General features: G+C 34.9%; 1 protein-coding gene, 1 long non-coding RNA gene and 1 pseudogene across 2 annotated transcripts; 1 reads left to right on the forward strand and 2 right to left on the reverse strand.

The window, feature by feature from the left end:
• Positions 1-8366: 8366 nt before the first annotated feature.
• Positions 8367-8973, reverse strand: LOC127135419 (uncharacterized). The gene is made up of 3 exons (XR_007808547.1): positions 8841-8973; positions 8668-8742; positions 8367-8580 (listed from the first exon to the last, which is right to left on the reverse strand). It is a non-coding gene; the product is annotated as an uncharacterized LOC127135419 (long non-coding RNA).
• A 4873-nt stretch (positions 8974-13846) lies between these two features.
• Positions 13847-18357, forward strand: LOC127074930 (uncharacterized). Its single transcript, XM_051016349.1, has 7 exons — positions 13847-14228; positions 14307-14393; positions 14473-14682; positions 14849-15013; positions 16642-16695; positions 16829-16975; positions 17904-18357. Exons 1-7 carry the CDS (start codon positions 13923-13925, stop codon positions 18279-18281), a joined length of 1347 nt encoding a protein of 448 aa, XP_050872306.1. The 5' UTR covers positions 13847-13922; the 3' UTR covers positions 18282-18357.
• Positions 18358-25990: 7633 nt separating this feature from the next.
• On the reverse strand, positions 25991-26090 carry LOC127076987 (uncharacterized; annotated as a pseudogene).
• Positions 26091-26636: the final 546 nt, after the last annotated feature.

A 26636-nucleotide genomic window follows, 5' to 3' on the forward strand; every position in this document is an offset into this window, starting at 1 on the left:
GGTTTGAGTTATCCTTGTAGTAGATGTAATACTCACCTATATGAAGGAGAATTGCGGGCTAAAACACAGCGGGAATTAAATTTTTCTCCTTTAGAGATCCTTACGAATGGTCATGATCAATGATAGAATATTTACCTCTTGTGACGGTTGAAACCTTTGGTGCAGATCTCTTGTGACGGTCAAAACCTTTGATGCAGATCCACGAAGCGATCACGAACGTTGAACCATGACAACGTCTCTACTCAGTCCACATGAACAGATTCCTTCAATCTCAGTGCTAGCTGGTATGAATGAAGGCTTTGAGTGAGAGAGAGAGAGAGAGAGAGAAAACGAAAATAATGCAACCGCAATGAATGCTTCTGCACAAGGGTTCTATTTATAGAACCACTTGTGTGGGCTTCAAGCTAAAAGCCCACTTAAGTGTATTTTGGCCCATATCTTATAATATGCCCAAAATCACTTAAGCCCATGGTACCTTACCATATTTCGTATTCTACTCAAGTACACCGTACCTTACGATGTTCTATAATTCACTTAAGGGCATCGTACCTTACGGTATTCCTTAGTTACTCTATCTCTCATCAATCCGTCCTTTGTGTGTGACCCTGTAGGTTTTCATGACGTTGGCAATTATATTAAATCACGCATTTAATATAATAAACAGTGAGCGGTATCTAGCAACACATCACTGCTACCCAAGACACGAAAATGTCAAGTGATCTGACAAAACCTTATGTGATAATACTTATGTGTATAATTACCCTTTTGCCCTTATGTCTATATTGAACACAAGGCATAGACCGTGTCATCCTTGTCCAGTTCAATATTGGGCCCATAGACATTTATCTTGTTATGCAGGATGGGCAAATTCCATCTAGGTCACTCATGTCCCTCAGCATGCTTCGTGGAGTACCCATCAACAGTCTTTATGGTTATCCAGTTACGGACAACGTTGGATCAGCAATAAAGCACTCGACTCTACATCTAGGGTCCATAGTGGTTTCAGGTCGAAGAGTGGTATACACCATTATCACCATGAGAATAACTTATGACACTTTTCATAACTTTCTATATAGTATTCTCATAGCGGGTCAATCCGGTATAAATATTACTCTTAATATTCATACCTATGTTTAAGACTTGATAACTCCTTATCCATGATCCATGAGATGTGATCATCAGTCTATATACATAATAGTCTTAATGCTTTAATGTCATCCCACTTCACAATAAAGCTCGACTACGGATACTTTAAGAATAGTGTCCTTATGTTTAATGTGTTCTCATGATTAAGTCACACTTAATACATTAAACGGACTACCTACTCTAGGGACTTTATTAAACAAACGTAATAAAGAAAATGCCTTTTATTATTAATAATAATTCGATACAAGTACCAAAAAGTATTGGCCTCTAGGGCTTACACCAACACTATATCCTTAGTGATGGACAATGAGTCTTCCATTCTTATTATAGGGTTAACCCCTCACTAGCATGTTGAAGCTATCCTCACATGGTGGATTTGTGGTTTTAGGTTGAGTTTTCTCCCTTGGATAACAAAAGACCTTAAGGCTTTTGGACCAATCAATTCACCAAGTCATTTTGAGATTTTTACCCCGAACTACGAGGTTTTGATCCTAATCTTTTTTAAAGATGGTACGTAGGCAATGGGTTTATCCATCCAAACACAAAACGTAAATAAACTTGTACATTCTTTTCTCATATCTTCAATCATGTTTGCACAAATAAACTTTCACAAAATACCAACCTTACAACAAATGTGAAAAGGGCTCCCTAGGAGTACCTAGGATGTTTTGGGTGCCTAACACCTTCCCATTGCATAACCAACCCCCTTACCTAGATCTCTGACTCTCTTTTACTAGTTTTTGTTAAAATATTTAGGTTTTTGTTCGCTTTCTAACCATTCCTTTGGATAAATAGAAGTGCGGTGGCAACTCGACTTGTATGGTTTACCTTAGATTTAGTCAATATCTCTAATGGTAATGAATACCCCGCTACACCTTTGATTTGCTTTGATCAAAGTGATGAATGGAGATTCTTGGGAGGCATATTTGATGGATGAGAGCTTTGAGAACCATAGCCATGATTTCCTTCATCTTTCTTGTCCATATCAATGCACATAGGATCTCCTAGAAGCTTTAGACTTTGTGACTGCTCAAGCTACAAACAAGAGATGTTAGTGACATATTTTTGTGCTTTTGGTTTAGTAAATGAAATGAAGAATGCAATAATATACAATTCAAGCATGTTTGGTGATCTCCAACCAACTCACAAGAGGTCCCACCCAAAGGTAAGGAACCAAGATGCTCATGATCCTTGAGGCAATGTGTATGTAATGCTATGATGCCATGAGGGATCTTAGGGTCAAAATTAGGGTCTTACAATAACTCAACACTTGTTCTTATCAAACCTTCATCATAATCAACACTGGTTCTTATCTAACCTCCAACGCAATGAAACACTGGTTATTATCGAACCTTCAATACAATGAAACACCAGTCCTTATCGAAATTCCAACATAATTTCCACATTAGAGCTTCACTTTTATTTGCCAACACTAGACTTACGTACTAAGGGTATTCAAATAATCTTTCTCCATTCACAACTTATTTCATAACAAACATTTCATCAAAACATTGGACTTATGTTCTAAAACATTTACAACTTAGTTCAACACAAGTATTTTATTGAAACATTGGACTTGCATCCTAAACATTACACCTCTTTTCACAATTAATATTTTCCACGATATCATTTGCCCCCCCCCCCCCTCCCCTCCTAAACATCGTGAAACCATTACCATATTCATAACATCATTCACACACATAAACATCATGAAACCATAGAAATACCACGTCAAAATTATGTAATTTTACAAACAAGGCATAATATGGATAAAATAAGACATGCAACATGATTTCAAAGACAACAACACTTTCACCTAGAATACCTTTGTTCATTCATCTCTTGCAACAACATTATTATCAAAATAGCCCATAGTCATGTTTTCTACTAGCCATACCTCAAATTTGAATAATTACTTAAAATATCAAATGGAGTCATAATCAAGTGAATGAAAATATTTTGGAAATATTAGAATGTCTATTTTAATACTATGCTTTTTATTTTAGGACTTAAGGTCCCAATTGGTACAATTTAAGCAAACAACAGGAATTGGTGTAGAAACATGGCAGAATGTTTTGTCCAACTCGTATCTAGTACTCATCCTATTATACTTAATGAAATGGGACATTTATTAAGTCAAATAAACAAAAAAAAATCTATTTTCTTATGATATCGGGTTCACTCATAAAGGACTTGTGTTGAATGATTTGTATCAAAAATACTAATAGTACGTCAAATGATTATGCTGCAAAATTTCAAGACAATAGTTGAATTTGCACTTCAATTATCATAGCTCTTCCATAACTAAAATAATAAAAATAAAAGTCTACCTTGTTCTAAATCTTGTCTAGTTTCTAACAATTTTATTTTCACTCCTAAAAGATCTCTATAGCTAATGTTATAGGCAAATGACTAACAGTGTATATTAATCACAAGTTGCATAATTTTAATCATAATTATTTCTCACTAATTCTATAGAATTTCTACTCCATACAAACATTAACTATTCACAAAATTGTTCACATATATAATTATCATGAGGCATTTATCATAAGATGGGGTTTTGCATGACTTTACCAAGTATCACATAGTCAACCAGATTCATTATTTAATAAGTGTTATCACATGCACTAGAAGGATTACATGGAAGATTCAAAACTTTTAACAAAAATATGGCATACAAGAATCATTTTAATCACCATTACGTAGATATTTGAACTATCTTCCCAAAACATTCGACTGCGTCTCAATCAGAGTTACAAAACTTATTTTATGGTTGTTCAGGGTGCATAACCGGATACACAAAACATGTAACTGGTTACACACCGATTATGCCTCATATTTTGACCAGTTTTTAGGGTGGTAATCGGCTACACCCTGCATATTTTATTATTATTTGTAGTTGTAACTACACATAAACTCAATCGAAACTCAAGAATGGCATAGGTTCGAAATCACAAAATATCATACAATATGATATTATTTAAACAACAATTTAACATCACCAATTCATCACAATGTATCAAAAACTGTTGGGATAAATTCGGGGGTGGGGGGAAGGGGGGGGGGGGGGGAGAATGGGTCAACGCATACACTTGTACCTCCGTTGATACTCTTCAACGATACACCTCCTACCCACCACATATAGGGAGTACTTTTGATACAAGTGAGTCGGTCCCTCACTCAAACCAAAGGCTTCTGATACAACTGTTGAGGCTACAATTTAGGGGTCAACACGATGGAGTATTTTTGTTTTTGGGGCCTTTCTTTATGAATAATACACCTTGTGAGAGACACACCACATAATCATCCAAAATCTTAAGGTGATTGATGTGTGGGTTCTCTCACTTATAAATTCTTAACTCTCCATATTTAAAACTAATGTGTGACTTTGTCACACTACTCACACATTTTATTCTTAACACTCCCCCCAAGTTGTAGTCTATCCATAATGCCCCCCTTGATCAGAAGCTCTTTTTACACTTGTATCGTCATTGACACTTTTCAACGGGCCACCTCCTACCCAGTAGGGAGTTTCGATACAAGTGGTCAGGTCCCTTCACTCGAACCAAAGGCTCATGGTAATGCAATTGGGGCTACAATTTGAGGGGTAAACACGAGGGATACTTTTTACTTTCAGGATTTTCTTTATAAGAAACATGTCTTTGTGAGAGACTCACCACATACTCACTCAAAACATTAAGGTTTTGGGTGAGTATATGGTGTGTCTCTCATAAGGTGTGTTGCTCTTAAAAATAAAAGACCCAAAGTAAAAATTCTCCCTTGTATTGACCCCAGAATTGACCCAACAGTAATATCATGAGCCTTTGGTTCGAGTGAAGGGACCGAGTCACATGTATCATAATTCCTTATTGGGTAAGAGGTGGCCCGTTGAAAAGTGTTAACAATGGTACACGTGTAAATAGCTTCAGCTTTAGGGGGAACATTGTGGATTGACTCACACTTGAGGAGGGTGTTAATAAAAAGCAAGTGTGAGTTACAAAATTTTAGAAACAAAGTGTGGGGAAGTTCCACATTGACTAGAAAAGTGGAGACTTGAGAATTTGTAAGTGAGAGAACCAACACACTTATTGCCTTAAGGTTTTTGGTGAGTATGTGTGTGTCTCTCACAAAGATGTGTTGCTCATAATGAAAGTCCACAAAGTATAAATTCTCCCTCGTGTCGATCCCCCGAATTGACTCCATAATAGTGACATCATGAGCCTTTGGTTCGAGTGAAGGAATCAGGGTTTGATACCATTGTGGGGTCAATTCGGGGGGTTAACACATACACTTGTACCTCCATTGACACTCTTCAACGGAACACCTTCTACCCACCATTTGTGGGGAGTACTTTTGATACAAGAAAGTCAGTACATCACTCAAACCAAAGGCTTTTGATACCACTATTGAGGCTACAATTTGGGGGTTAACACGAGGAAACATTTTTATTCTTGGGGCCTTTCTTTATGAGCAACACACTTTGTGAGAGAAATATCGCATACTCACCCAAAATCTATAGATGATAGGTGTGTGGGTTCTCTCACTTTTAAATGCCCGAGTCTCTAAATTTCTAAGTAATGTGAGACTTTCCCACACTACTCACACTTGTTATTATTAAAAAAAACATCAAAATTCTGCAGTTTGAATAAACATTAATGATAATTGATAAATTCATAACCTAGGATCTATGATTCATCATCTCATAGAGGATTCACATAGAAATTCAAACAATTAGGGGTTCAAGGGAAACCTAACTATCCTAAATGTAAAAATACAAAAATTATAGAGAAATCTCCCCCCTTTACCTTGTTAGTGCAAAATTCTTCGTGAAGCTCCTAACGATAGTAGAATTACTCGCCTGCACAATCTCTATTATTTTCCTTTTGATGAATTGGACTCTCTCTTGGAGTTTTGGAGAAGAAGAATACACTTTTTGAGTGTTGGGATTTTTTTCTCCTTTTTCATCCAAAAGAACACGTAGTACATTTTTCTCTCTAATTCTTCCTTTTTATTTTGTAATTAAAAATATTGATAATTAATCCCCTTAATTAAAATCTGAAATTATTTCTTTGACTTTTTCCACTATTTTTTTATTTCCAACCTCCCACGTCCATGTTGTATAATTTTGACATATTCCATCTCAATATAGATGATGTAATATTTCTTTGTTTAACAATTTTTTTTATATTCCCACAAACAGCACAAGAAAAATAAAAGATACCATTATTGTTGGGATCATTTTTTCGTTGAATTCAAGGAATTCAAGAACTCCTTTCTCATACAACATACCTAATCTATCAGCTTTCATCCAACTACGATCCATAACCAGTTCTGAAATTTATATCAAAAGACTAATGTAAATGGCATACTAATGCTACACATACATTATCCTAATATGATTTTATGCATATGCATATCCAACACCAAAATATAAAGCATATTCACAAAATCTAAATAAAACACACTACGCCAAATAAGGGAAAAGATGGCGCTTATTTTGGCCTATAACAGCGCTTATAAGCGCCCTCTAAAGTGGCGCTGGCATAGGTAAAGACAGCGCTTTGTTTTTCTGGAGAAAGCGTTGTCTAAAGTGGCCCTTTAAGGGCCACATTATAGTGCGCTTTCAGAAAAAAGCGCCCTCTAGAGTGGTCCATAAAGGGACACCTTAGAGGGCGCTTTCTGGAAAAAGCACCCTCTAAAGTTGTCAATGTAAAGTGTTTAGAGGGCGCTTTCTGGACAAAGCGCCCTCTAAAGTTGTCAATGTAAAGTGTTTAGAGGGCGCTTCCTACAGAAAGCGCCCTCTAAAGTGTTAGTTATTTTAAAAAAAATTGTTTGAAAAACAGTGGATATTTAATTGGTAACCTGTTCGCATGCTGCAAAAGTGTAAAATTCATATTGATTTCATCCTTTAATCCAATGTTATACACCATTAATCCATTGATATATACAACATGAATCCATTTATATACAACATTAATCCTCCATATATACAACATTAATATATGATTCTTTGATCAACAATATACAACAACATATTCATGATTTAGTAAAAGTACAACAACAATATACAACATATATACAACAACAGCATACAACAACAACATTCCATACATATATGTACAACAATATACAACCTAGCTATATGATTATTTGATCAACAATGAATTGACACAATTCATCCTTCATTTCATCCAAATGAGCTCTTGAGTAAGATTTGTATTCGTCAAAGTACTACAATTAAGAGAATAAAACATATTCATGATTTAGTAACAAATTAGATGAAATATCCGATAATATTAAAATAAACCCTGAGTTATTATTCCATACCATTTTTGGGATGTCTATACGATTCAACGCAATGATATCTCTCATAAATCTCAATACAAAAAATCCGCAATCGACCGAATTGTTTTGCTGAGGACACTACACAGAAAAACAAACAATATATATATATATAGTTAATTTCTTACAAACACTATTATAAGCAAAAAAACAAACACTATTATAAGCAAAAATAAGATACTTAATATATACCTGAACTCTGACCCAGGTAATGTCCTTCCTATTACGGTAATTCTTTTTCGATCTAAATTTTAGTATTGCCCTAACAAAATAAAAACGTATTTTGAGATCAATCTGACAGACATAATTAAATATACAAATACACACGAATATTTAGGGGAATTTCACTTACGCGTCAACCGTCTTCTTCATACTCGGATATTTACTCCAATCACCCGATAACGAATCGAGATAATACACCATTAGTCTCGAAAGATCCATAGCAACCAACACCCAGTGACCACTGTAAAATAAAACAAAAATTTAGATGCATGAAAATTTTCTACGTAAAAGATATACATAGATTAGAATGAAATTATTAGAAAGAAAATCTAACCCGTTGCCAGAATTAAACGGTAAAAAATACAAACTGGGTGTAGTATTATCGCCGGCCGCCATGAATCTATCGACTAGTTCATTCTTTACGGATGTTGGATTTTTCGTTATTAACGTTGTGTTGATACGGGAAGCAGCAATAAAATTGAATCGGTTACACAATTCAGTTCCCCGCATCAATGTTACATACATATACCTTAAATAGAAACATAATAAACATTAGACTACTCATTGAAATGTGTAAATAAATTGTTCAACTAAGTAAATAATAGATTGATCGGAGTACCATATGTATGTATGAATGACAGCGATGCCCAATTCTTCGTGTTCAAAAAGTTGTTGCATGTCCTCCTTTGCAATTATTTCGGAATGAGCAATTCCGAAAACACCTTCATCAAAATCTACACTACGGATGGCGCCGTGCATAATATCGGACTCTTCCACCATTTTCTCAAGACGCATCATAATTTGAGATTTTGTCCCGGACGTCGTTGGAATATCGTTACCAGCTTTTTTCAACTTTCGACCGGGAACCTAAAAATTCATATAAATTAAATCATGACTTTTTGTGATGCAACAGAATCGTTGCGTATATAATTCAATGGGTATATATATTTGTACCTCTTTTTGAGATGCAACTGACTCGATGCGTCTTGAAATCCCTTTACCAGCTTTATGTGTGGGTCTTGTAGGAGTCTAACATTACCATGTAATAAGGATTGATTAAATATCATAATTGTAGCTGAATTGAAATGTGAATACTAAATATTCATAATCATTTAGAACATATATACCTCGGCATCTGGGAAAATTAGATCTGACGGTCATCCAACAAAGGATCCGACTGCATCTCGCATCAACGTTGTCTCTGAAACAACGTCAGGTAATGGTAGAAGCGCGTCGGTATCTAATACAAGGTCAACCGAAACTTTCATATATCCCACCGGGAGGGGATTATGGTGAAGTAATTCACCCGAAGTGTTGTGCACTTTTCCCTTGCCAACTATGCGATAAGTTGGTGACGATAGATACAACTGACAAGGTGTAATGCCCTAAACCAATAATAAATGTTATTGTTAACGTGTATATGTGTCAAGTAAAAAAGTGCTATTTTAATTTCATAATAACATATATAATTACCTCGATAAATTTCGGTTGACAATTGATACTAGCTCGGTCACTAGTATCTTTTGCCTCGGAACCGCACCTTTCCTCTCTATACCTTGCATTCTCCTTTTGCAGTTCGAGTACTTGTGCCCTTAACTCCGCCAAGGTCTCCATCACCTCTTTGTTGGTAGGATTTTTTGTTTTTGGTTTTTTATAAAATGACGACGGATTCACACCAAAACCCTTACCCCTCACACGACCGGAATACTCAGGAACATTTAGTACTCGACTAAGTACGCTCCTGCAATCCTGGACCTCGGTTGAAGGTAAGGTTTGGGATAAAGTCTCCTGAAATATTATTAGAGGAGATTAAAAATGAATTATATGTCTAACAAAATTTTCGATATAATTAAAGAAATAATGTTACATATACTTACACATTCGTCATAAACATTTTGAACCGCTTCAACGACAGCCCCATCCTTCCCAACCCGAGCAGCCTTCCACAATACGTGCTCCGGAAGAGATGTTGCGTCACTTTTCTCCTCGGCTAGCTACAAATTGAATCAGATTATAAGATCATCAATTATAACATATTGTGACAATGTATAAGCTCATAGCATTTGAATATACTCACAATTCTTTGTTGTAACCGTGCATATCCCGTACGCCCTTTTTTGTACGGATACACGGGTTTTTATGCCCTTTTCCGATTTTTGTCGCTTACTTCCTGGATAAAAAAGTTTAAGGCATATTAGAACCAAGTAACTTAACAATTGTATAATACCATAATTAATAGACATTACATGGAATTTTTCGTTTCTTCGTTTGGCGACAAAGTTATCCCATTCTTCGGTTGAAATAATCTCCGCATACTTTATTGGCCGTTCTGCTTCAACAAAGTTTCCTTCCTCATCCTTGAGAAATTTGTTGGACAAAAAGGATCGAAATCCTCGGAGTCTTTTTCCGGCCAATTGAATACAATATTTTTGCCGGCTTTCATCGATGTGAAAGGATCTCTAAAAAACATACAAATGGAGTATGTTATTATAAGTAATATTATAACAATATATGGTCAACAAATAGTCAACAAAAAAAACATATAATAATATATGGTAAGTACCTGTATCTCGGACCATATTTTTTCTTTGCCAACCTTCAATTCCGGACTTCTCCAATTATCACATGTAATCGGAATATGTTGTCGAACAAGGGAACCAATGTAACTTGCCAACATTGAACCGTTAGGCTCAATTAGTTGGTCTTCAGCACTCCAATGTACTTCGAATTTTTCACCCTTGTCTCTTGCACGAATGATTGACTTCATAACAGTCAATCCTCGTTTGATTTCTTTTTCAACATTGTTACGTGATCCACTCGCGTCATGGGCATCGTCTTGGTTAGCCATTTTATCTGTAATATAGAAATGATTCAATAAGACCCAAGTAAGACAATGACCATATTCGTGAAGCTACACAAAAAACACATTCATATACCTTCCATTTCTCTCATGTTACAACAATCTAAACTCTCTCTTTTTTTCATCATTATTGAATACAAACTCACACACACCTACTGCATACAAAAGACCAATGCAAACTTATGGTGTTTGGAACATGAACAAACTTGCATCCATAATCATCAAACTTCCAAGCACAAGCTCAAACACACTCCAAATGACATCAGTTTTCAATCAGAAATAAAAAACCTTACAACAAGGTGCTCATGAACACCATATAGTGCTCGTTTGCCCTAAACAACATTAATCAACATAATGCACAAAATGTAAAACTCAGTTTAGAAAATGCTCTAATCAAACACCTGAAGAAAGTGAACGGTAACGATGGAGAAGAGAAATACCTTCAAGGTGACGGTAACGATGGAGAAGAAAGTGAACAGCGACGGTGGACGCAGATAACTCAGTGAACGTGAACGCAGCAGCAAAAAAAGGCGACGGCAACGACGACGGTGAGGGAGGGAGAACGAACGGAGGACGAGAGTAATCGCAGTAGAGAGTAATCGCAGTAGAGAGAAAACCCAGTTACGTAAACGAAATATCATATAGAGAGGGAAAATAAAGAGACATGCAGTATATGTTATAATTTTAATGTTTACTAAAGGGGACCTTAGAGGGAGCTTTTGTAAAAAAAGCGCCCTCTAAAGGGGGCCTAAGAGGGCGCTTCTGAAAGCGCTCTCTAAGGCTTTCCAAAAGCGCCTTATAAACTGGAAATGTACATGGACTTAGAGAGCGCTTTTTTAAAAGCGCCCTCTAAGGGTACCCTTAGAGGGCGCTTTCATAAACGCGCCCTCTATTGGTGTCCCTCCATTTCCTCATTATTTTTTCGCTTCACTTTAAAGGGCGCTTGGTTACAAAAGCGCCCTCTAAAGTGCGCTATTTATTCCAATTGTTCGCTCCTTATTTTTTCTCTTCACTTTAGAGTGCGCTTCTTTAAGAAAGCGCCCTCTAAAGGGGGCCTAAGAGGGCGCTTCTGAAAGCGCTCTCTAAGGCTTTCCAAAAGCGCCTTATAAACTGGAAATGTACATGGACTTAGAGAGCGTTTTTTTAAAAGCGCCCTCTAAGGGTACCCTTAGAGGGCGCTTTCATAAACGCGCCCTCTATTGGTGTCCCTCCATTTCCTCATTATTTTTTCGCTTCACTTTAGAGGGCGCTTTGTTACAAAAGCGCCCTCTAAAGTGCGCTGTCTATTCCAATTGTTCGCTCCTTATTTTTTCTCTTCACTTTAGAGTGCGCTTCTTTAAGAAAGCACCCTCTAAGGTGCGCTGTCTATTCCAGTTTTTGGCGTAGTGACATGAACATGGCAACATGAATAATACATATGACAATGTTAATACACACAACATTCTAATATCTTTTATCTGTTAAAAAAATAAACCAGTAACCCTAGTGAAGAACGTAAATATTCAGAAGCATCAGAGAGATAGAATGATAAATAACCCTAGCGAAGAACATAAACATTCAGAAGCTTCAGATAGAGAGAATGGTAACGTACTGTGATTCGAAGAGGATGGCGATTTCGTTTCCATAAATGATTGAAGATGGTGAAGATTTCGGTATCGTTGTTGTCTCGCTTGCTAGGTTACCCTTGTGCGTAATGAACGAAATGAAGTACCTGTTATATTTTAATTTTGTGGGAAGTAACTTCACAACCTTCGACCGTAGTGAAATATGAAACATAAAACCACAATTGAATCAAACAATTGTAGTTGTTATACTTTCAATTTTTAAATGACAATGAATGTGAAGGGACACGCGCATATTTTTATTGAAAAAATGGAAAAATGTTGATGTTGAGATTCAAATCTTGTTATCCAAATTCTATGACCAGGGTTACTTTTAGGAACCGTGATGAAAAATTTATTAATAAAATTAAAAAAAACATGCGTTGTAATATTGTGTCACCGAAGGTATATTTTCTAGTAGTGCTTGAAGGCAATTACCTCCATTCTTTGGTAATTATAGCGTAAATCTGGATTTGGATATATGATCATTATTTCTTTTACTTCGTATAGTTTTCGTAAGAATTAGAAATTCGGAAATTCGACGAGTCGAAGTTGAAACGATGATCAATTGGATTGAACGTAATATAACCTCGCATTCGGTTCTGATCGTTTATGATTCGATAACCTGCATAGGTTATGAACTTGCAAATTGGAGAGCGAGCACGAACTTATGGATGACGCTGGAATCAAAAGTCGATTCCCACAAATGACACCATTGTTCAGTTCTGAAACTAGAAATGAATGTAATTCATTGAAGAGGAATCTCGAACAAATGGTGTTGATCTCTGATACGGTGGCACGAGGGTGAACTTACAAGGTTAATACTTCAACACACAGTCAATTCAAGATTCAAGATGTGTATTGATAAGTGGATATTAAAAAATATATCTTAACTGACTTTATGCTTTACGTCAAGTGGAGCGAATTTGAGGAAGAATACGCCTCAACTATTTGATCATTTAACCGGTCCATAACAAATCCAAATCCTATCATTTTTGTGAGGAACAAAATTAATTTTTACTCGTATTAATATTAATAAGTATTTCATAAAGTATTTATTTTTCATACAGACAAATAAAATAACTATTAATATCAATTTAATTAATAATAAATATCTAGGAAGCCTAATTCTTATAAAATAATTATTTTAACAAAACTTCAATATGGCAAGTCAAAATAAACATTTACAACGTCTTATATATTTGAGAGAAAGCTGTAGTATAGATGTGACACTTGTATACTAATTTTTAAATAATAATTTTTATATATACTACAAATTTAAAAACATATTACACATCTATCTAATGATGCATTGACCCATTAATTTAATGAGTAGACAAATCTAGTGTTTTTATGTCTATGGCTTTCTTTTCCTTATTTTATTTAATATATTTATGGATATTTTACCTTTGACACCTATTCATATCCAATACATTCTTTAATAAAATAAAAAATAGTTTTAGGAATACAAAAAAGTAGTCAAGATACATTTTACATTTTCATTAAATATTTTAATTAATAAATAAAACATTAATGAATTTTATATTTTTCTTATATTAAATATTATATTATGTATTCAAGTGCTTAAAGATTTTCAATAATAAACTTTTTTTTGTTAATAAAAAAAAGATTCCTTATCTTTGCAATTCTGTATAGCATATATGATATAAGTACTCAAGAAAGAGAGAGAATATTTTCTTGATTAAATTGTCTTACAAATACTATTCATATATTTATGTTTGATAGATATGGGAATATATATGTTTCCATGGAGAAAACCAAAATCTAGGAACACACAAATTTGTTTTGCCAATGCAAAAAGACAACATAAATGTGGACAAACACACACAAAACAAAACATGGATTTTAGTTCTCCAATCATCTCCATCCTCCTACATATTTCTCTCCTTGTTTCTTTGGTTTGTCATGTTTATTGTTCAGAAACAAGTGATCAAAACCAAACTTTTCTACCAGAGATAGAGTTTCACAAGTTGAAGAACACCATAAATATTCATCTTCAAAGGATCAACAAGCCTCCTGTTAAGACAATTCATGTATGTCAAAATATATCTTGAATCTTTCATTAAAACTTTTGAGACAAATTCATATGTTTGTGTTTTTTTTCTCTCCAGAGTTTTGATGGTGATATTATAGATTGTGTTCCGTCTCATAAACAACCAGCTTTTGATCATCCTCTGTTGAAAGGACAAAAACCATTGGTAATGTGTCTTCTTTTACTTTAAGAAAATTTAAAAATATCTTTTAAATTTATATGTATTTCTACTTTGTAATTCACAGGTTCCTCCTGATAAACCAAGAGAACATAACCGACTCGATAATTTCAGCGATGATTTTCAATTATGGAGTTTATCGGGTGAATCGTGTCCGGAAGGAACAATTCCTATAAGAAGAATAAAAGAACAAGACATGTTAAGAGGTTGCTCTATTAGCACATTTGGAAGAAAACTAAAACGTGTTGGAAGGGACACTACTGGCGATGGACATGAGGTATTATGCCATCACTGTATACAACGTAAACTTGGAATTTTGGTCTCATGATTTATTGTGTGTTTTTTTCTTACATATGGTAGTTAACTTTAATTTTTTAAAATGATTTTTTAGTTTATTAATGTACCATGTGCTTGAATGTTGTTTGTTTGTTATTGTTGCATAGCATGCAGTTGGGTATGTGAGTGGAAATGAATACTATGGAGCAAAGGCTGGCATAAACGTGTGGGACCCACAAGTGGAAAGTCAATATGAATTCAGTTTATCTCAAATATGGGTCATAGCTGGTTCATTTGGAGAAGATCTCAATACCATTGAAGCTGGTTGGCAGGCATGTTAATTACTCTCATTAATTACTTCATCTAATTAATCATTCCATTTAGTTAGACATATAGTGCATACCAACAAAGGTTGTAGTTATAGTAAGGAAAAAAATATTGTAGGTATAGATAACGTTTATTTTCGTTCGTAAATATCAACTTTTTTGTAGTATGTTAATGAAAAATAGAAGTGTTTATCTATTTATTGATAATTTATAGAAGGTAGTTGTATCTTTTAAAACTAAAGATGTTGTAAGTATGATTTTAATTGACCTTAAGGGACGTATTATGTATTTGTAATTTCTCATATTAAAATTATATCGACAATGTATGGACATTAATAAATTTTAAGGGGTGTAGGTATTAAGGATTTGAGGTTCATTCATTTGGGTCTGTTAAGTAACTAGAGATGAAAGTTGTTTGATGATAGAGAGTCTATGTGGAAGGATATCTCTATTTCTTCTATGATTCTTAAGTAGGTGGTTCCTTGTCGGGTGCTTTTTAAAGTGGTGTTTTTTATTAACCGATGTTTTAAGATAGATTCTTGATTTGGCAAAATCTTTTTAAGCATTAAATTGAGTTTGTTGATAGATTGGGGTGTGCAGTGTGTTTAGAGAAGATCGAGTCTATAAACCATTTGTTTGTCATTTGTTTGTCTTTTGTGAGGTTGCCTTGAGAATGCCTTTATCTGTTTCATACTAGACTTTAGGGGTTTTTGAGGTTTTTACAAAGTTGGGCAAGGTAAGAAAATTCATCTAGTTTTACTTTCGATCTATCATTAGTTGGTCTGGATTATTTAAAAAATTCATATCAAAATCATTTTTTGTCAGAAAAGTTTCTTAGTTAATGATTTGACCAACTTGATAATTGATTTAACTTTGAAGTGAGTCAATCAATTGTCATGCTCTGACTTATGTCTTCTTTTTGTTTGACTGAGAGGGTGACCGAGAATGTGGTGCCTTTACATTTTAGAGGTGTGTTAGGTGGCTAGATGTCCTTCTTTATTTTTTGGTCAAAATTATTTTCTTCAGTTGTCTCTCTCTGACGATGTGTTAATTTAGTCCACGTATAAGATTGTTTTTGTTTTATGTGTTGGTATTATCGGTTACCTTTTGTGTCTTCGACATTTTTTTAATCGAGTTTTGTCTATTTTAAAACACCGCTATACTCCATATTCGTTACTTTACTATTATCCTTTTTTCTTGAATTTATATATTTAATTTGCTTTCTATTAATAAAAATATATATTTCATGTATTTATTTGAAGTATAAATGATTATTTCAAAGAATGAAATAGAGAGATTAATTGAAACAATTGCACATAGAAAACATCTTAATTATTAAAAAAAGTCAGAGGTCTACTAAAAAAAAATACTTTGTATATTTATAAAATATCTCAAAATCTTATATTTAAAATTAATTAGGAATTTATTTGAAAAAATAATAATACATGTGTATTGATATTTAAGACTCGAATGAGTACTTTAACTTATCATTGACACTAAAAAATTTCTAGCATTCAAAGCATTCAATTAGGTTTAGCATTAAAAAGGCTGTTAGCATGTCAAGAACCTCCTATCATTTAAATCAATATTTTGTATTTAAGCAAAGAAGCTAAATCCAAGTAATTTTTATACAGGTCAGTCCAGAGCTTTATGGGGACAGCTACCCTAGATTCTTTACTTATTGGACAGTAAGTAAATTTATTGAAGAAAAGGATATGAAAAAAACTATATGATATTTAATTTATGTTTGCTTCAAATGTAAGATATCCATTAATATAAAAAATTATTGAAAATAAAAAATGATAGAAGTAATAATTGCAGAGTGATGCATATCAAGGAACTGGTTGCTACAATTTACTTTGCTCTGGCTTTGTTCAAACTAGTAGTAAAATTGCAATTGGAGCTGCAATTTCTCCAACTTCTACATATAATGGAGGGCAGTTTGATATTAGCTTAATGATTTGGAAGGTAATTTTCTGCAAATTGATATTCAAAATTATAGGAATAAGTTAATTTAGTAGTTTATGCTATAAATAAAATATTAAAATTGTTCTTGAGAATAATTTTTTTTGGTCAATCTATTTTTAGTCATTCACAAAATTGATATTTTTAATATTGCTTCAAATTACTATATTCGAAATTGACAATATGATATATTGATGTAAAATTATTTTGGTAATATAATTATTTATGTATTACTATTTAAACTATAAAATTTAATAAATTTTAAATTTTAAATTTAACTTTTTAGAGAATAATTTTAATATTGTTGATCATTTTATATCGTTAAATATTATGTCATATCGCCAATTTAAATTTATAAAAATAAATAAGGAAAAAATTTATTTAAAATGAAAAAAGAATAATTTTTTGAACAAGTGAAAATAAAGATCAAAATATAATAATTTTAATGTGAATAATTTTTTCTGATTTATTAAATAATTAATATATTTAATCTATATAAAATAAATTTTTACTTATATTAGAGACAAGAGAGAGTATTAAAATAAATGAGTCAAAGCTCAAAGGAAAATCTAAAGTATAAACTAAAAATAATGTCAACGGTGGGGGCGTGGAGCAGTTCATTATTATGAAAGTGTTATTATATGCTATCAAATGTTTGATATTATGTAGAATTATGTTATAAGCAAGGGTAAGGTTATGATAACATGTTCACAACATAATAATTTCTTTTGAAAAAAGAAAAATGATAATAACACAAAAAGGAGAAAAACAATATAATGAAGAAAATTTTCAAGTGTTCCAATGCTAGTAAATTTATGTGTACCATATTTATTCATTTTACTACTTTGGTACATTATTACACGCGTGCACTTTGTGTGCTTTATCTCTTTTAAGATTATTTTTCTGAAACACACCATTCTTTTTTGAGTAGGATCCAAAGCATGGGAATTGGTGGCTTGAATATGGATCAGGAGAATTAATTGGTTATTGGCCATCCACTTTATTCACACACTTAAAGGATCATGCAACTATGGTTCAATTTGGTGGAGAAATAGTGAATTCAATGTCATCAGGGTCTCACACTTCCACTCAAATGGGCAGTGGACATTTTGCAGAAGAGGGTTTTGCAAAAGCTTCATATTTTAGAAATATGCAAGTTGTGGATTCTGATAATAGCTTGATTCCTTTGCCAGATCTTAAGGTTGTAGCTGATCACCCAAATTGTTATAACATTCAACAAGGGACTAATAATGGGTGGGGGAATTACTTTTACTTTGGTGGACCTGGAAGAAATGTGAAATGTCCTTGAGAATATTATGAATAATGTAGAATTATAGAATTGTAAAAGTGGGTATTTTTATAAAAGAAAAATATTGTTTTTAGCATTTTTTTGTAAGGATGATTTATTTTATGTAGTATTTTTTTATTAGGGTGATTTTTTATATTAAAGTTCTTATTTGTCTCAGTTGCTTCTTTAACTAAGTATTCCATCTGGAAAGGGTACCTCCTATGACTTCCGGTCTTCAACCTAGAACGAGGCTCAGTTTGCTAGAGATATATGTTTTGACTCTGGTAGGGATCACAACAAACTTCTCAAATAAAGAGACAACCACCTGTTAGAGAATGAACACGTGTTAACTTTGATCTATTGAGTCACAACACGTTTCTCTATCGGGAATTAACTGAAGAGATTTTCACTTTCCGTTGAGATAAAGATTGATATTTCATGAACAAACAAGCTTCTCAAATAAAGACACTGCCACTTGCTGTTGAACAAAATTTCAGGGAGATTGCTGAAATGATACTTGTTGAGGAATTAAATTCTTCATTCATTGAACAAGTCTTACCTGTTGAGAAAAACATGCTCCAAAAGGTGTAAAACTCGCTTTCTTCGTCGTCTATGTTTCCAACCAAGAGAGGTCAAAAAAGTTCTGCAGGGAACCAAAGTTCAACCCGGGCATGAAATGGAGAGAAGCGGTCGAACAAGACTCTAGCGGACAAGGAATGAACTCGACTGTGGATTTGTTCCATCCAGAAAAATGAGTTGGTGGGGGGGGGGGGGGGGGGGGGGGGGGTGGAAACTGAAATACAATTCTTCCTATGAGGCACATTCTCGGTCAGGAAATAGAAAATGAACTTTCTTTTAGGGGGAAAGTGGATTAGAGACACCAAGGACATGCAAATGAACACGAATATGCCTTCGGCCATGCATGGTAATAATTTAGGAATGTCAAAAATACATGCAATATTATGTTTATGCTGACACAACACACACTGAAAAAACTAGAACCCCAAAGTAATCAACAGACCGGATACTCGTCCAAATATCGATTAGATGATGACTCTGCCACACCTTCCAGGATAAACATCATCCGTCAGGGATAAAAGATCCGTTGGGGAAACTTGAAAAATCTTTAGGAATCAAAAGTTGTTTGAGGGCATAGAAGTTTTTGCTAGCTTTGTTATGGGAGAAACCCCAAAGCAACATTACAACAACAAAATGGGCTGAAGGAGGTCATTATCTGACAACAAATCCGTTGGAGAAGATAAGATTAACAAACCAAAGATATGATGGGGAATCTGAATTCCGCACTTCAAGCATGTTCGTTATTAAAACTTTGTTTCAAAAATTATTATCGAAAATAAATAATGTTTTGCAAAAGAAACAACTATATAAGAATTGAAATTAGTTGACAAAAAGTCAGAACTTTATTGATAGAATGGTAGTCCATAAAAGGCATGACTCATTGGATTATTAAAAAAATTGGAAAATGGTAAATGGAAAGATTACATTGAAATACAATGACCACTATTCTCCCTAACAACTTTGAATTCTTGTAATTAAGCTTTTGTTGAGAGAGATTAAATTGAGACTTCCTGATCGATGATGTTGCTGCTTCAAGTGATCAAGCCTTTCCTGATATAGTTACTTGCCATAAAATCCCTAATTTTTGCCTAGATTTCCATTTCAGGTTTTCAATCTACCAAGATGAATTATTTATGTTTATGTCTCTAATTTTTGCATGGACTGCCCTTTCGGGTTTTCAGTCCAGCGAGACGCTCATTTTTGCCTAAGTCTCTCTTTCGGGTTTTCAACTTAGAGAGTTGTTTTTTTTATTATTTAGTCGAAGTAATTCTTGACTGCATCGGCATTCACCAGATTGTGAAGCTCCTCACCATCCATAGTTGTAAGAACCAATGCACGTCTAGAGAAGGTTTTCTTGACAACATATGGGTCTTCATAATTAGGAGTCCACTTTCCTCGGGAATCATTATGGGGAGGAAAGATCTTTTTAAGCACGAGGTCACCTTCTCCAAATTTACGAGGATTGACCTTCTTATCAAATGCATTCTTCATCCTCTTTTGGTACAACTGACCATTTCATAAGGATGTCATCCTTTTCTATTCAATTAAATTCAAATGGTCATATGTGTTTTGACACCATTCAACTTCGATCAACTTGGCTTTCATCAAGATTCACATTAATGGGATCTCAACTTCTATATCGAGCACTTCTTCCATTCCATAGACTAAGGGGAATTTCCCTTGTTGAAGTAAGGACAAACATTTGATATCAATGCAAAGCAAAAGGAAGCATTTCATGCAATCTTTGTAAGTTACAACCATCTTCTGCAGGATTTTCTTGATATTCTTATTCGCTGCTTTAACATCCTCGTTCATCTTGGGTCTGTGAGGTGAAGAATTGTGATGCTCAATCTTGAAGTTCCACAGAGTTCTCTCATCATCTTGATGTTCAAGTTTGAACCATTGTCAGTAGTGATCTTGCTTGGAATACCGTATCAGTAAATGATTTGATTCTTGATAAACCAGACCACCACTTGTCTATTCACATTGGAGTATGATTTTGCTTCAACCCATTTGGTTAAGTAAGCAATAGCTACCAAAATAAAACAATGTATGTTTGAAGCTTTGGGCTCAATCATGAAAATCGTGTCAATTCCCTGCATAAAGAATGGCCACGGAGACGAAATAACATTGAGTAGAGTCAGAGGCACATGCATCTTGTCTGCATATATCTAACATTTATGAGACTTCTTGACAAATTGACAGCAATCGGATTCCATTTTCAACCAATAGTAATTGGTTATAATCATCTTTTTAGCCATAGAATGTCCATTGGCACGAGTACCGAAGGACCCTTCATGAACTTCCTACAGTAACATGTTTGTTTCATGTTTATCCACGCATCTGAGCAAGACTATGTCATAATTCCTTCTATATAACACATCCTCATTAAGAAAGAAGTTGTACACCAATCTTCTCAAGATTTTCTTATCTTTACCGGATGCCCCAGCTGGGTATTCTTGACTCTGGAGGAAATACTGAATATCATGATACCATGGTTTATCATTTAATTTCTCTTCTGCTGCAAACACATGAGCATGTCTATCTAGATGTCAGATCGTAATTTTGGGTGCCTCATTGCGGAAATTTACCCGGTACATGGAGGACGAGGTGGCTAAAGCATCTACCATTTAATTCTCCTCTCGAGGTATGTGATAGAAATTGACTTTATCAAAGAAAGGAAACAAACTCCTAGCATAATCTTTGTATGGAATCACCCAAATAACGAGTTTTCATTCACCTTTAATCTGATTGATAATTAATGTTGAATCCCTAAAGACATCGAGGATCTTAATCCTGAGATCAATAGCTTCTTCGAGGCCAAGGATGCATGCTTCATATTCTTCCATATTATTTGTACAATCAAAACATATCCTTGAATTAAAAGAAATATGAGAACCTCAAGGGATGATTATAATAGCTCCAAATCCATGACCATATGCATTAGAAGTTCCATCGAATACCATACCCCACCGAGATTCCGACTCTGGTCCTTTTTCAGGTCCCGGTTCATCACAATCTTTACGTCTAATGGCCATAACATCTTCATCCGGAAATTCAAACTAGATAGGCTAATAGTATTCAATCGGTTGATGAGCCAAATGATTCGCCAACACACTTCCTTTAATAGATTTCTGAGTACGATATTCAATGTCATATTCTGATAGCAACGTCTGCCAACGGAAAATTCTTCCTATCAACGCATGCTTCTCAAAAATATACTTGATAGGATCCATTTTGGATATCAACCAAGTAGTATGGTTCAACATATATTGTCGGAGGCGTCAGACAGCCCATGCCAAGGCATAATAAGTTTTCTCAAGCAAAAAATATCAGAATTCACAATCTGGATCTTTCCTACCCGTCTCGTCTTGTTTTCTGAGGACACAGCCCATCGATCCTTCCAAGACTATTAAATACATGATTAGGGGATTCCTTTCCATTGGAGAGATCAAAATAGGAGGCTCAAGAGAGTAACTTTTGATACTGTTAAAAGCCTTCTGAAAATATTCATTCCACACTATGCTTTGATCTTTAAGAAGCAACTTGTATATTGGCTCACAAGTGGCAGTCAAATGAGAAATGAACCTGGAAATATAATTCAAACATATGAGAAATCCTCTGAGTTTCTTTTATGTTCTAGGTGTAGGCATATCTCGAATAGCTCTGACTTCATCTGAATCCGCCTCTATGCCTTTCTGACTGACAATGAAACCCAAAAGCTTCCCGAAACGAACACCGAAAGTGCATTTGTTTGGATTCAAGCGGAGTCTAAATTTTCTCAAATGCTGGAACAACTTCAACAAGTATTATATATGATCTTCATCAGTCTTAGACTTGGCGATCATGTCATACACATATACTTCGATTTCCTTATGCATCATGTCATGGAATAGGGTAGTCATAACCCTCTGGTACATAGCACCAGCGTTCTTCAAGTCGAACGACATCACTCTTTAGTAGAATGTTCCCTAAAGGGTGATAAATGTTTTTTTTCATGTCCTCGGGTGCCATCTTAATCTGATTATACCCTAAAAATCCATCCATAAAGGAGAAAAAATTGAACTTAGTTGTATTGTCTACCAACATGTCAATGTGTCGAAGAGGAAAATCATCTTTGGGACTTTCCTTATTCATATCTTTATAATCCAAATACATTCTGACTTTTTCGCCTTTCTTTGGAACCGAGATAATATTGGCCACCCATTAAGGATAAATAGACGCCACAAGGAAACCGACATCAATTTGTTTCTGCATCTCTTCTCTAATCTTGACAGCCATATCATGATGACTTCTTCTTAACTTTTGTTTCACTGGCAGGCATTCTGCTTTAAGCGGCAACTAGTGCTCTACAATATCAGTATCCAATCCTGGAATATCTCGATACAACTAAGCAAATACATCAACGTACTCTTCACCAAGCAGTGACCCAATCTTGACTTCTCTCTTGTTCTCTGTAGAACCCAAGTTGATCAGTTTGACAGGCTCTTTATATGGATGAATAGTTTTCTCCTCGTGCTCAAGCAACCGAGTAATTTCTTATGGAATATCACCATCTTCCTTAGTCTCTTCTTCCTCTTCATATACAATGAATTCAAATTTGGGAGAGGGCACATGGTCATTATTTTCAATGGGTTTATTTCTCATTAATCTGCACATGATTTATGCTTTGTTTTAGAAAACATAACATATTGAAAGTGATATTGATAACACGAAATTATATCATATTTTTGGACTTAATTCAATTAAATTTTATTATTATTTATTTCAGTTCACTTCATTTTATTAGATATTACGCGGTATTTTCTTCCTATTTGTCTCAGGTGGCTTATTTTGAAGCACAAGTAAAAATGGAAGAAAAGGAGGTACAAAAAGGAAAGAAAATGAACCAAATGTCAAAGCCCAGCCCAAAACACAAAAGCGCAGGTGCCGTGCATGTGACGGACGTCACAGAGGGCGTGACGAGCGTCACGCCTTGCACACTCCTGTGACGGACGTCACACATGGTGTGACGAACGTCACACATGGTGTGACGAACGTCACACATGGTGTGACGAACGTCACACCATTCCCCTACATTTTTGGCGCAAGGAACGCCTCAGAGACGTTGAGGAGACGTTGAGGAGTGTTGGGCCCTATATCCACGCCATGCATTTATCCACGTTGAAGACTTTTTGGCAGCGGAAGCGGTTACTCAAACATATATAAATAGCCACTTGCAAAAACCAAAGGGGTGCCGGAGCTTTTCCACATTTTTCCTTTGCCGTTTTCGCTTTTGCATATTTTATTTTTCCAGCAGCTTAGGCATTGTTTCTTTATTATTTTTACGAGTTCTACTTTATCTCTTTTGCAATTTCTATTTTCCTTTTTCCTTTTAGCATTTAGTTAATTCTTTTCGTACAATAGTTTCTACACCGGAAACTATTGTACACCTTTTTACCGGATCTAACCTTACGTTAGAATCTAGTTTTATTTCCTTCGTTTTAATTTGTTGTTTAACTGAAGAATCCAAGAACAAATCCTACCGGCTTGTGGTGAAGTGTTCAAGACTATTGTTTACCTCATTCAGGTTCTTTAATTATTATTTAATGCTTTGTTTTATTATTTATTTATATTATCTGCCTGGGATGAGTCTGTTTATGCATGATAAATATTTTAGTTTGTTTAGCATGTCTGGCTAATTTATTTAGGTATCGGTATGTAAAGTAAGCGGAATGAAGGAATAAAAACTAAGTCGGTTAAATTAAGTTTAGAATTAAAATCACTCTTTTTACGGTTTAAATTTACAGGTTTAATAACAAAGGTTTTTACGAAAGTAAAAGACATAAAGAAGTTAAAATCAATAGAGCGAGAGTTTGAGGTTTTAACTGGACAGTGTAAATTAGACATTAATTCTAGATCAGGGCGAGAGCAAGTTTTAGAGTTAATTAAATTCCGATCTTTTCCAAAAGTATTTTTAAAGATTGAATGTGAGGACGAGAGTTAAGCATTCGAATTTAACTATATAACCTAAGTCAACAGAGCGAGAGTTTGAGATAAGGGTGTTTAAACGGTCGGCGTTTTCTTGAAAAGAGTTTCTATGGACTGTATTGCTTTCAAAAAATGGTTTTTGACTTAATTATACGTGACAGCTACATTAACATAAAATCATGGTTTATTCAATAGAGCGAGAGTTTGAGATAAAACTTTTAATCAATAAAGTCAACTGAAAAGATTTATTTTAAAACCAAGAGACCGACGAAGGATTGATTCCCTAATTACGACGAACTGCATACCGATATCTGCTTTATTAATATTTAATCTAGATCTTAGTTTAGTTTTTAGCTTTCCCCCAAACAATCAAACATTGTTCACCTTAGCTTTACGAAGTAACCTTAGATAACGGTATATCGATTCATAAGTCCCTGTGGGATCGATATCTTTTAAAACTACGCGATAGAACTGTGCACTTGCAGTTTGTACCCCATTCTCGACTCACGAAGTCGAGCGATCAAGTTTTTGGCGCCGTTGTCGGGGACTTTTATTTAATCGATATCGTAACTCTTCCGTTATGCTGTAGAGACTAAGGTTTCTTTTTCTTCTATTCTTTCTTTCGTTGATTTGTATGCCACGCACTCGCTCTCAAGGCGAACCGCTCTATTTACGAATCAACGATATCGAACTATATCTCCGAGTCTTACGACGAATTCGGGAATATCGTGCTGCAAACAATCTCCCTCCTATAGAACTTCCTGATTTCAAAAACCTTTTTCCTTCGATAACCGAGATGGCAGAACCAGCTCGTGCTCTTAGAGATTACGCCGCTCCATCGCAAGATGAGCCGCATTCAAGTATTGCTCCACCCGCTATCGAAGCAAACAACTTCGAACTTAAACCTTCGCTGTTGCAGGCTGTGCTACAGAACCAATTCTCTGGAAATCCTACCGAGGATCCAAACCTTCATTTATCCGTATTTGTCCAATACGCTGATACTGTTAAAGCTAATGGTGTCACTTCAGAGGCAATTCGACTTCGTCTTTTTCCTTTCTCATTAAGAGATAGCGCTAGAAGATGGCTTCAATCTCTTCCTTCCAACTCAGTCACCACATGGAACGAGTTGAAGAAAGTTTTTCTTGCCCGATACTTTCCGCCAAGCAAAACAGCTATGTTAAGAGCCCAGATAAACGGATTTAAACAGAAAGACAACGAGTCTCTTTTCGAAGCATGGGAAAGATACAAAGATATGATGAGACTTTGCCCACACCATGGTTTGGAAGACTAGTTAGTAATTCACACATTTTATAATGGTCTCTTGTACAACACAAGGTTAACAATAGACGCCGCTGCAGGTGGTGCACTAATGAACAAACCTTATGCTGATGCTTACCAGCTTATCGAGAGCATGGCCCAAAACCACTATCAGTGGGGAACCGAACGAACAATGGTGGAAAAACCTCAAACGAAAACTGGCATGTACGAGATAAGCAACCTTGATCACGTTAATGCAAAAGTGGATGCTTTGGTCCAGAAAATTGAAAGTTTAAACGTATCACCTCCAGCCGCCGTGGTTGCTATAACTCAGAATTGCGAGGTTTGTGGAATCCAAGGTCACACTCCTACGGATTGTCAACTCTTGACAGGAATCCAAGCAGAGCAAGTAAACTATGCTCAAGGAAGCCCCTACTCGAATACCTATAACTCAAATTGGAAGAACCATCCAAACTTTTCATATAAGAGTAATAATGCTTTGTACGCACCTGGACAGTCTCCAAATCAAGCCCCAGCTATACCTCCGGGATATCAGAAACCGAACCCATC

This window comes from Lathyrus oleraceus, chromosome 4 (assembly GCF_024323335.1).
Source record: "Lathyrus oleraceus cultivar Zhongwan6 chromosome 4, CAAS_Psat_ZW6_1.0, whole genome shotgun sequence".
Lineage (NCBI taxonomy): Eukaryota > Viridiplantae > Streptophyta > Magnoliopsida > Fabales > Fabaceae > Lathyrus > Lathyrus oleraceus.

Coding starts and splice junctions, on each gene's coding strand:
- LOC127074930 (XM_051016349.1), top strand. CDS start 13,923: ATGGGAATATATATGTTTCCATGGAGAAAACCAAAATCTAGGAACACA. Junction 14,394..14,472: donor TGAAAGGACAAAAACCATTG/GTAATGTGTCTT, acceptor TGTAATTCACAG/GTTCCTCCTGATAAACCAAG. Junction 14,683..14,848: donor CTACTGGCGATGGACATGAG/GTATTATGCCAT, acceptor ATTGTTGCATAG/CATGCAGTTGGGTATGTGAG.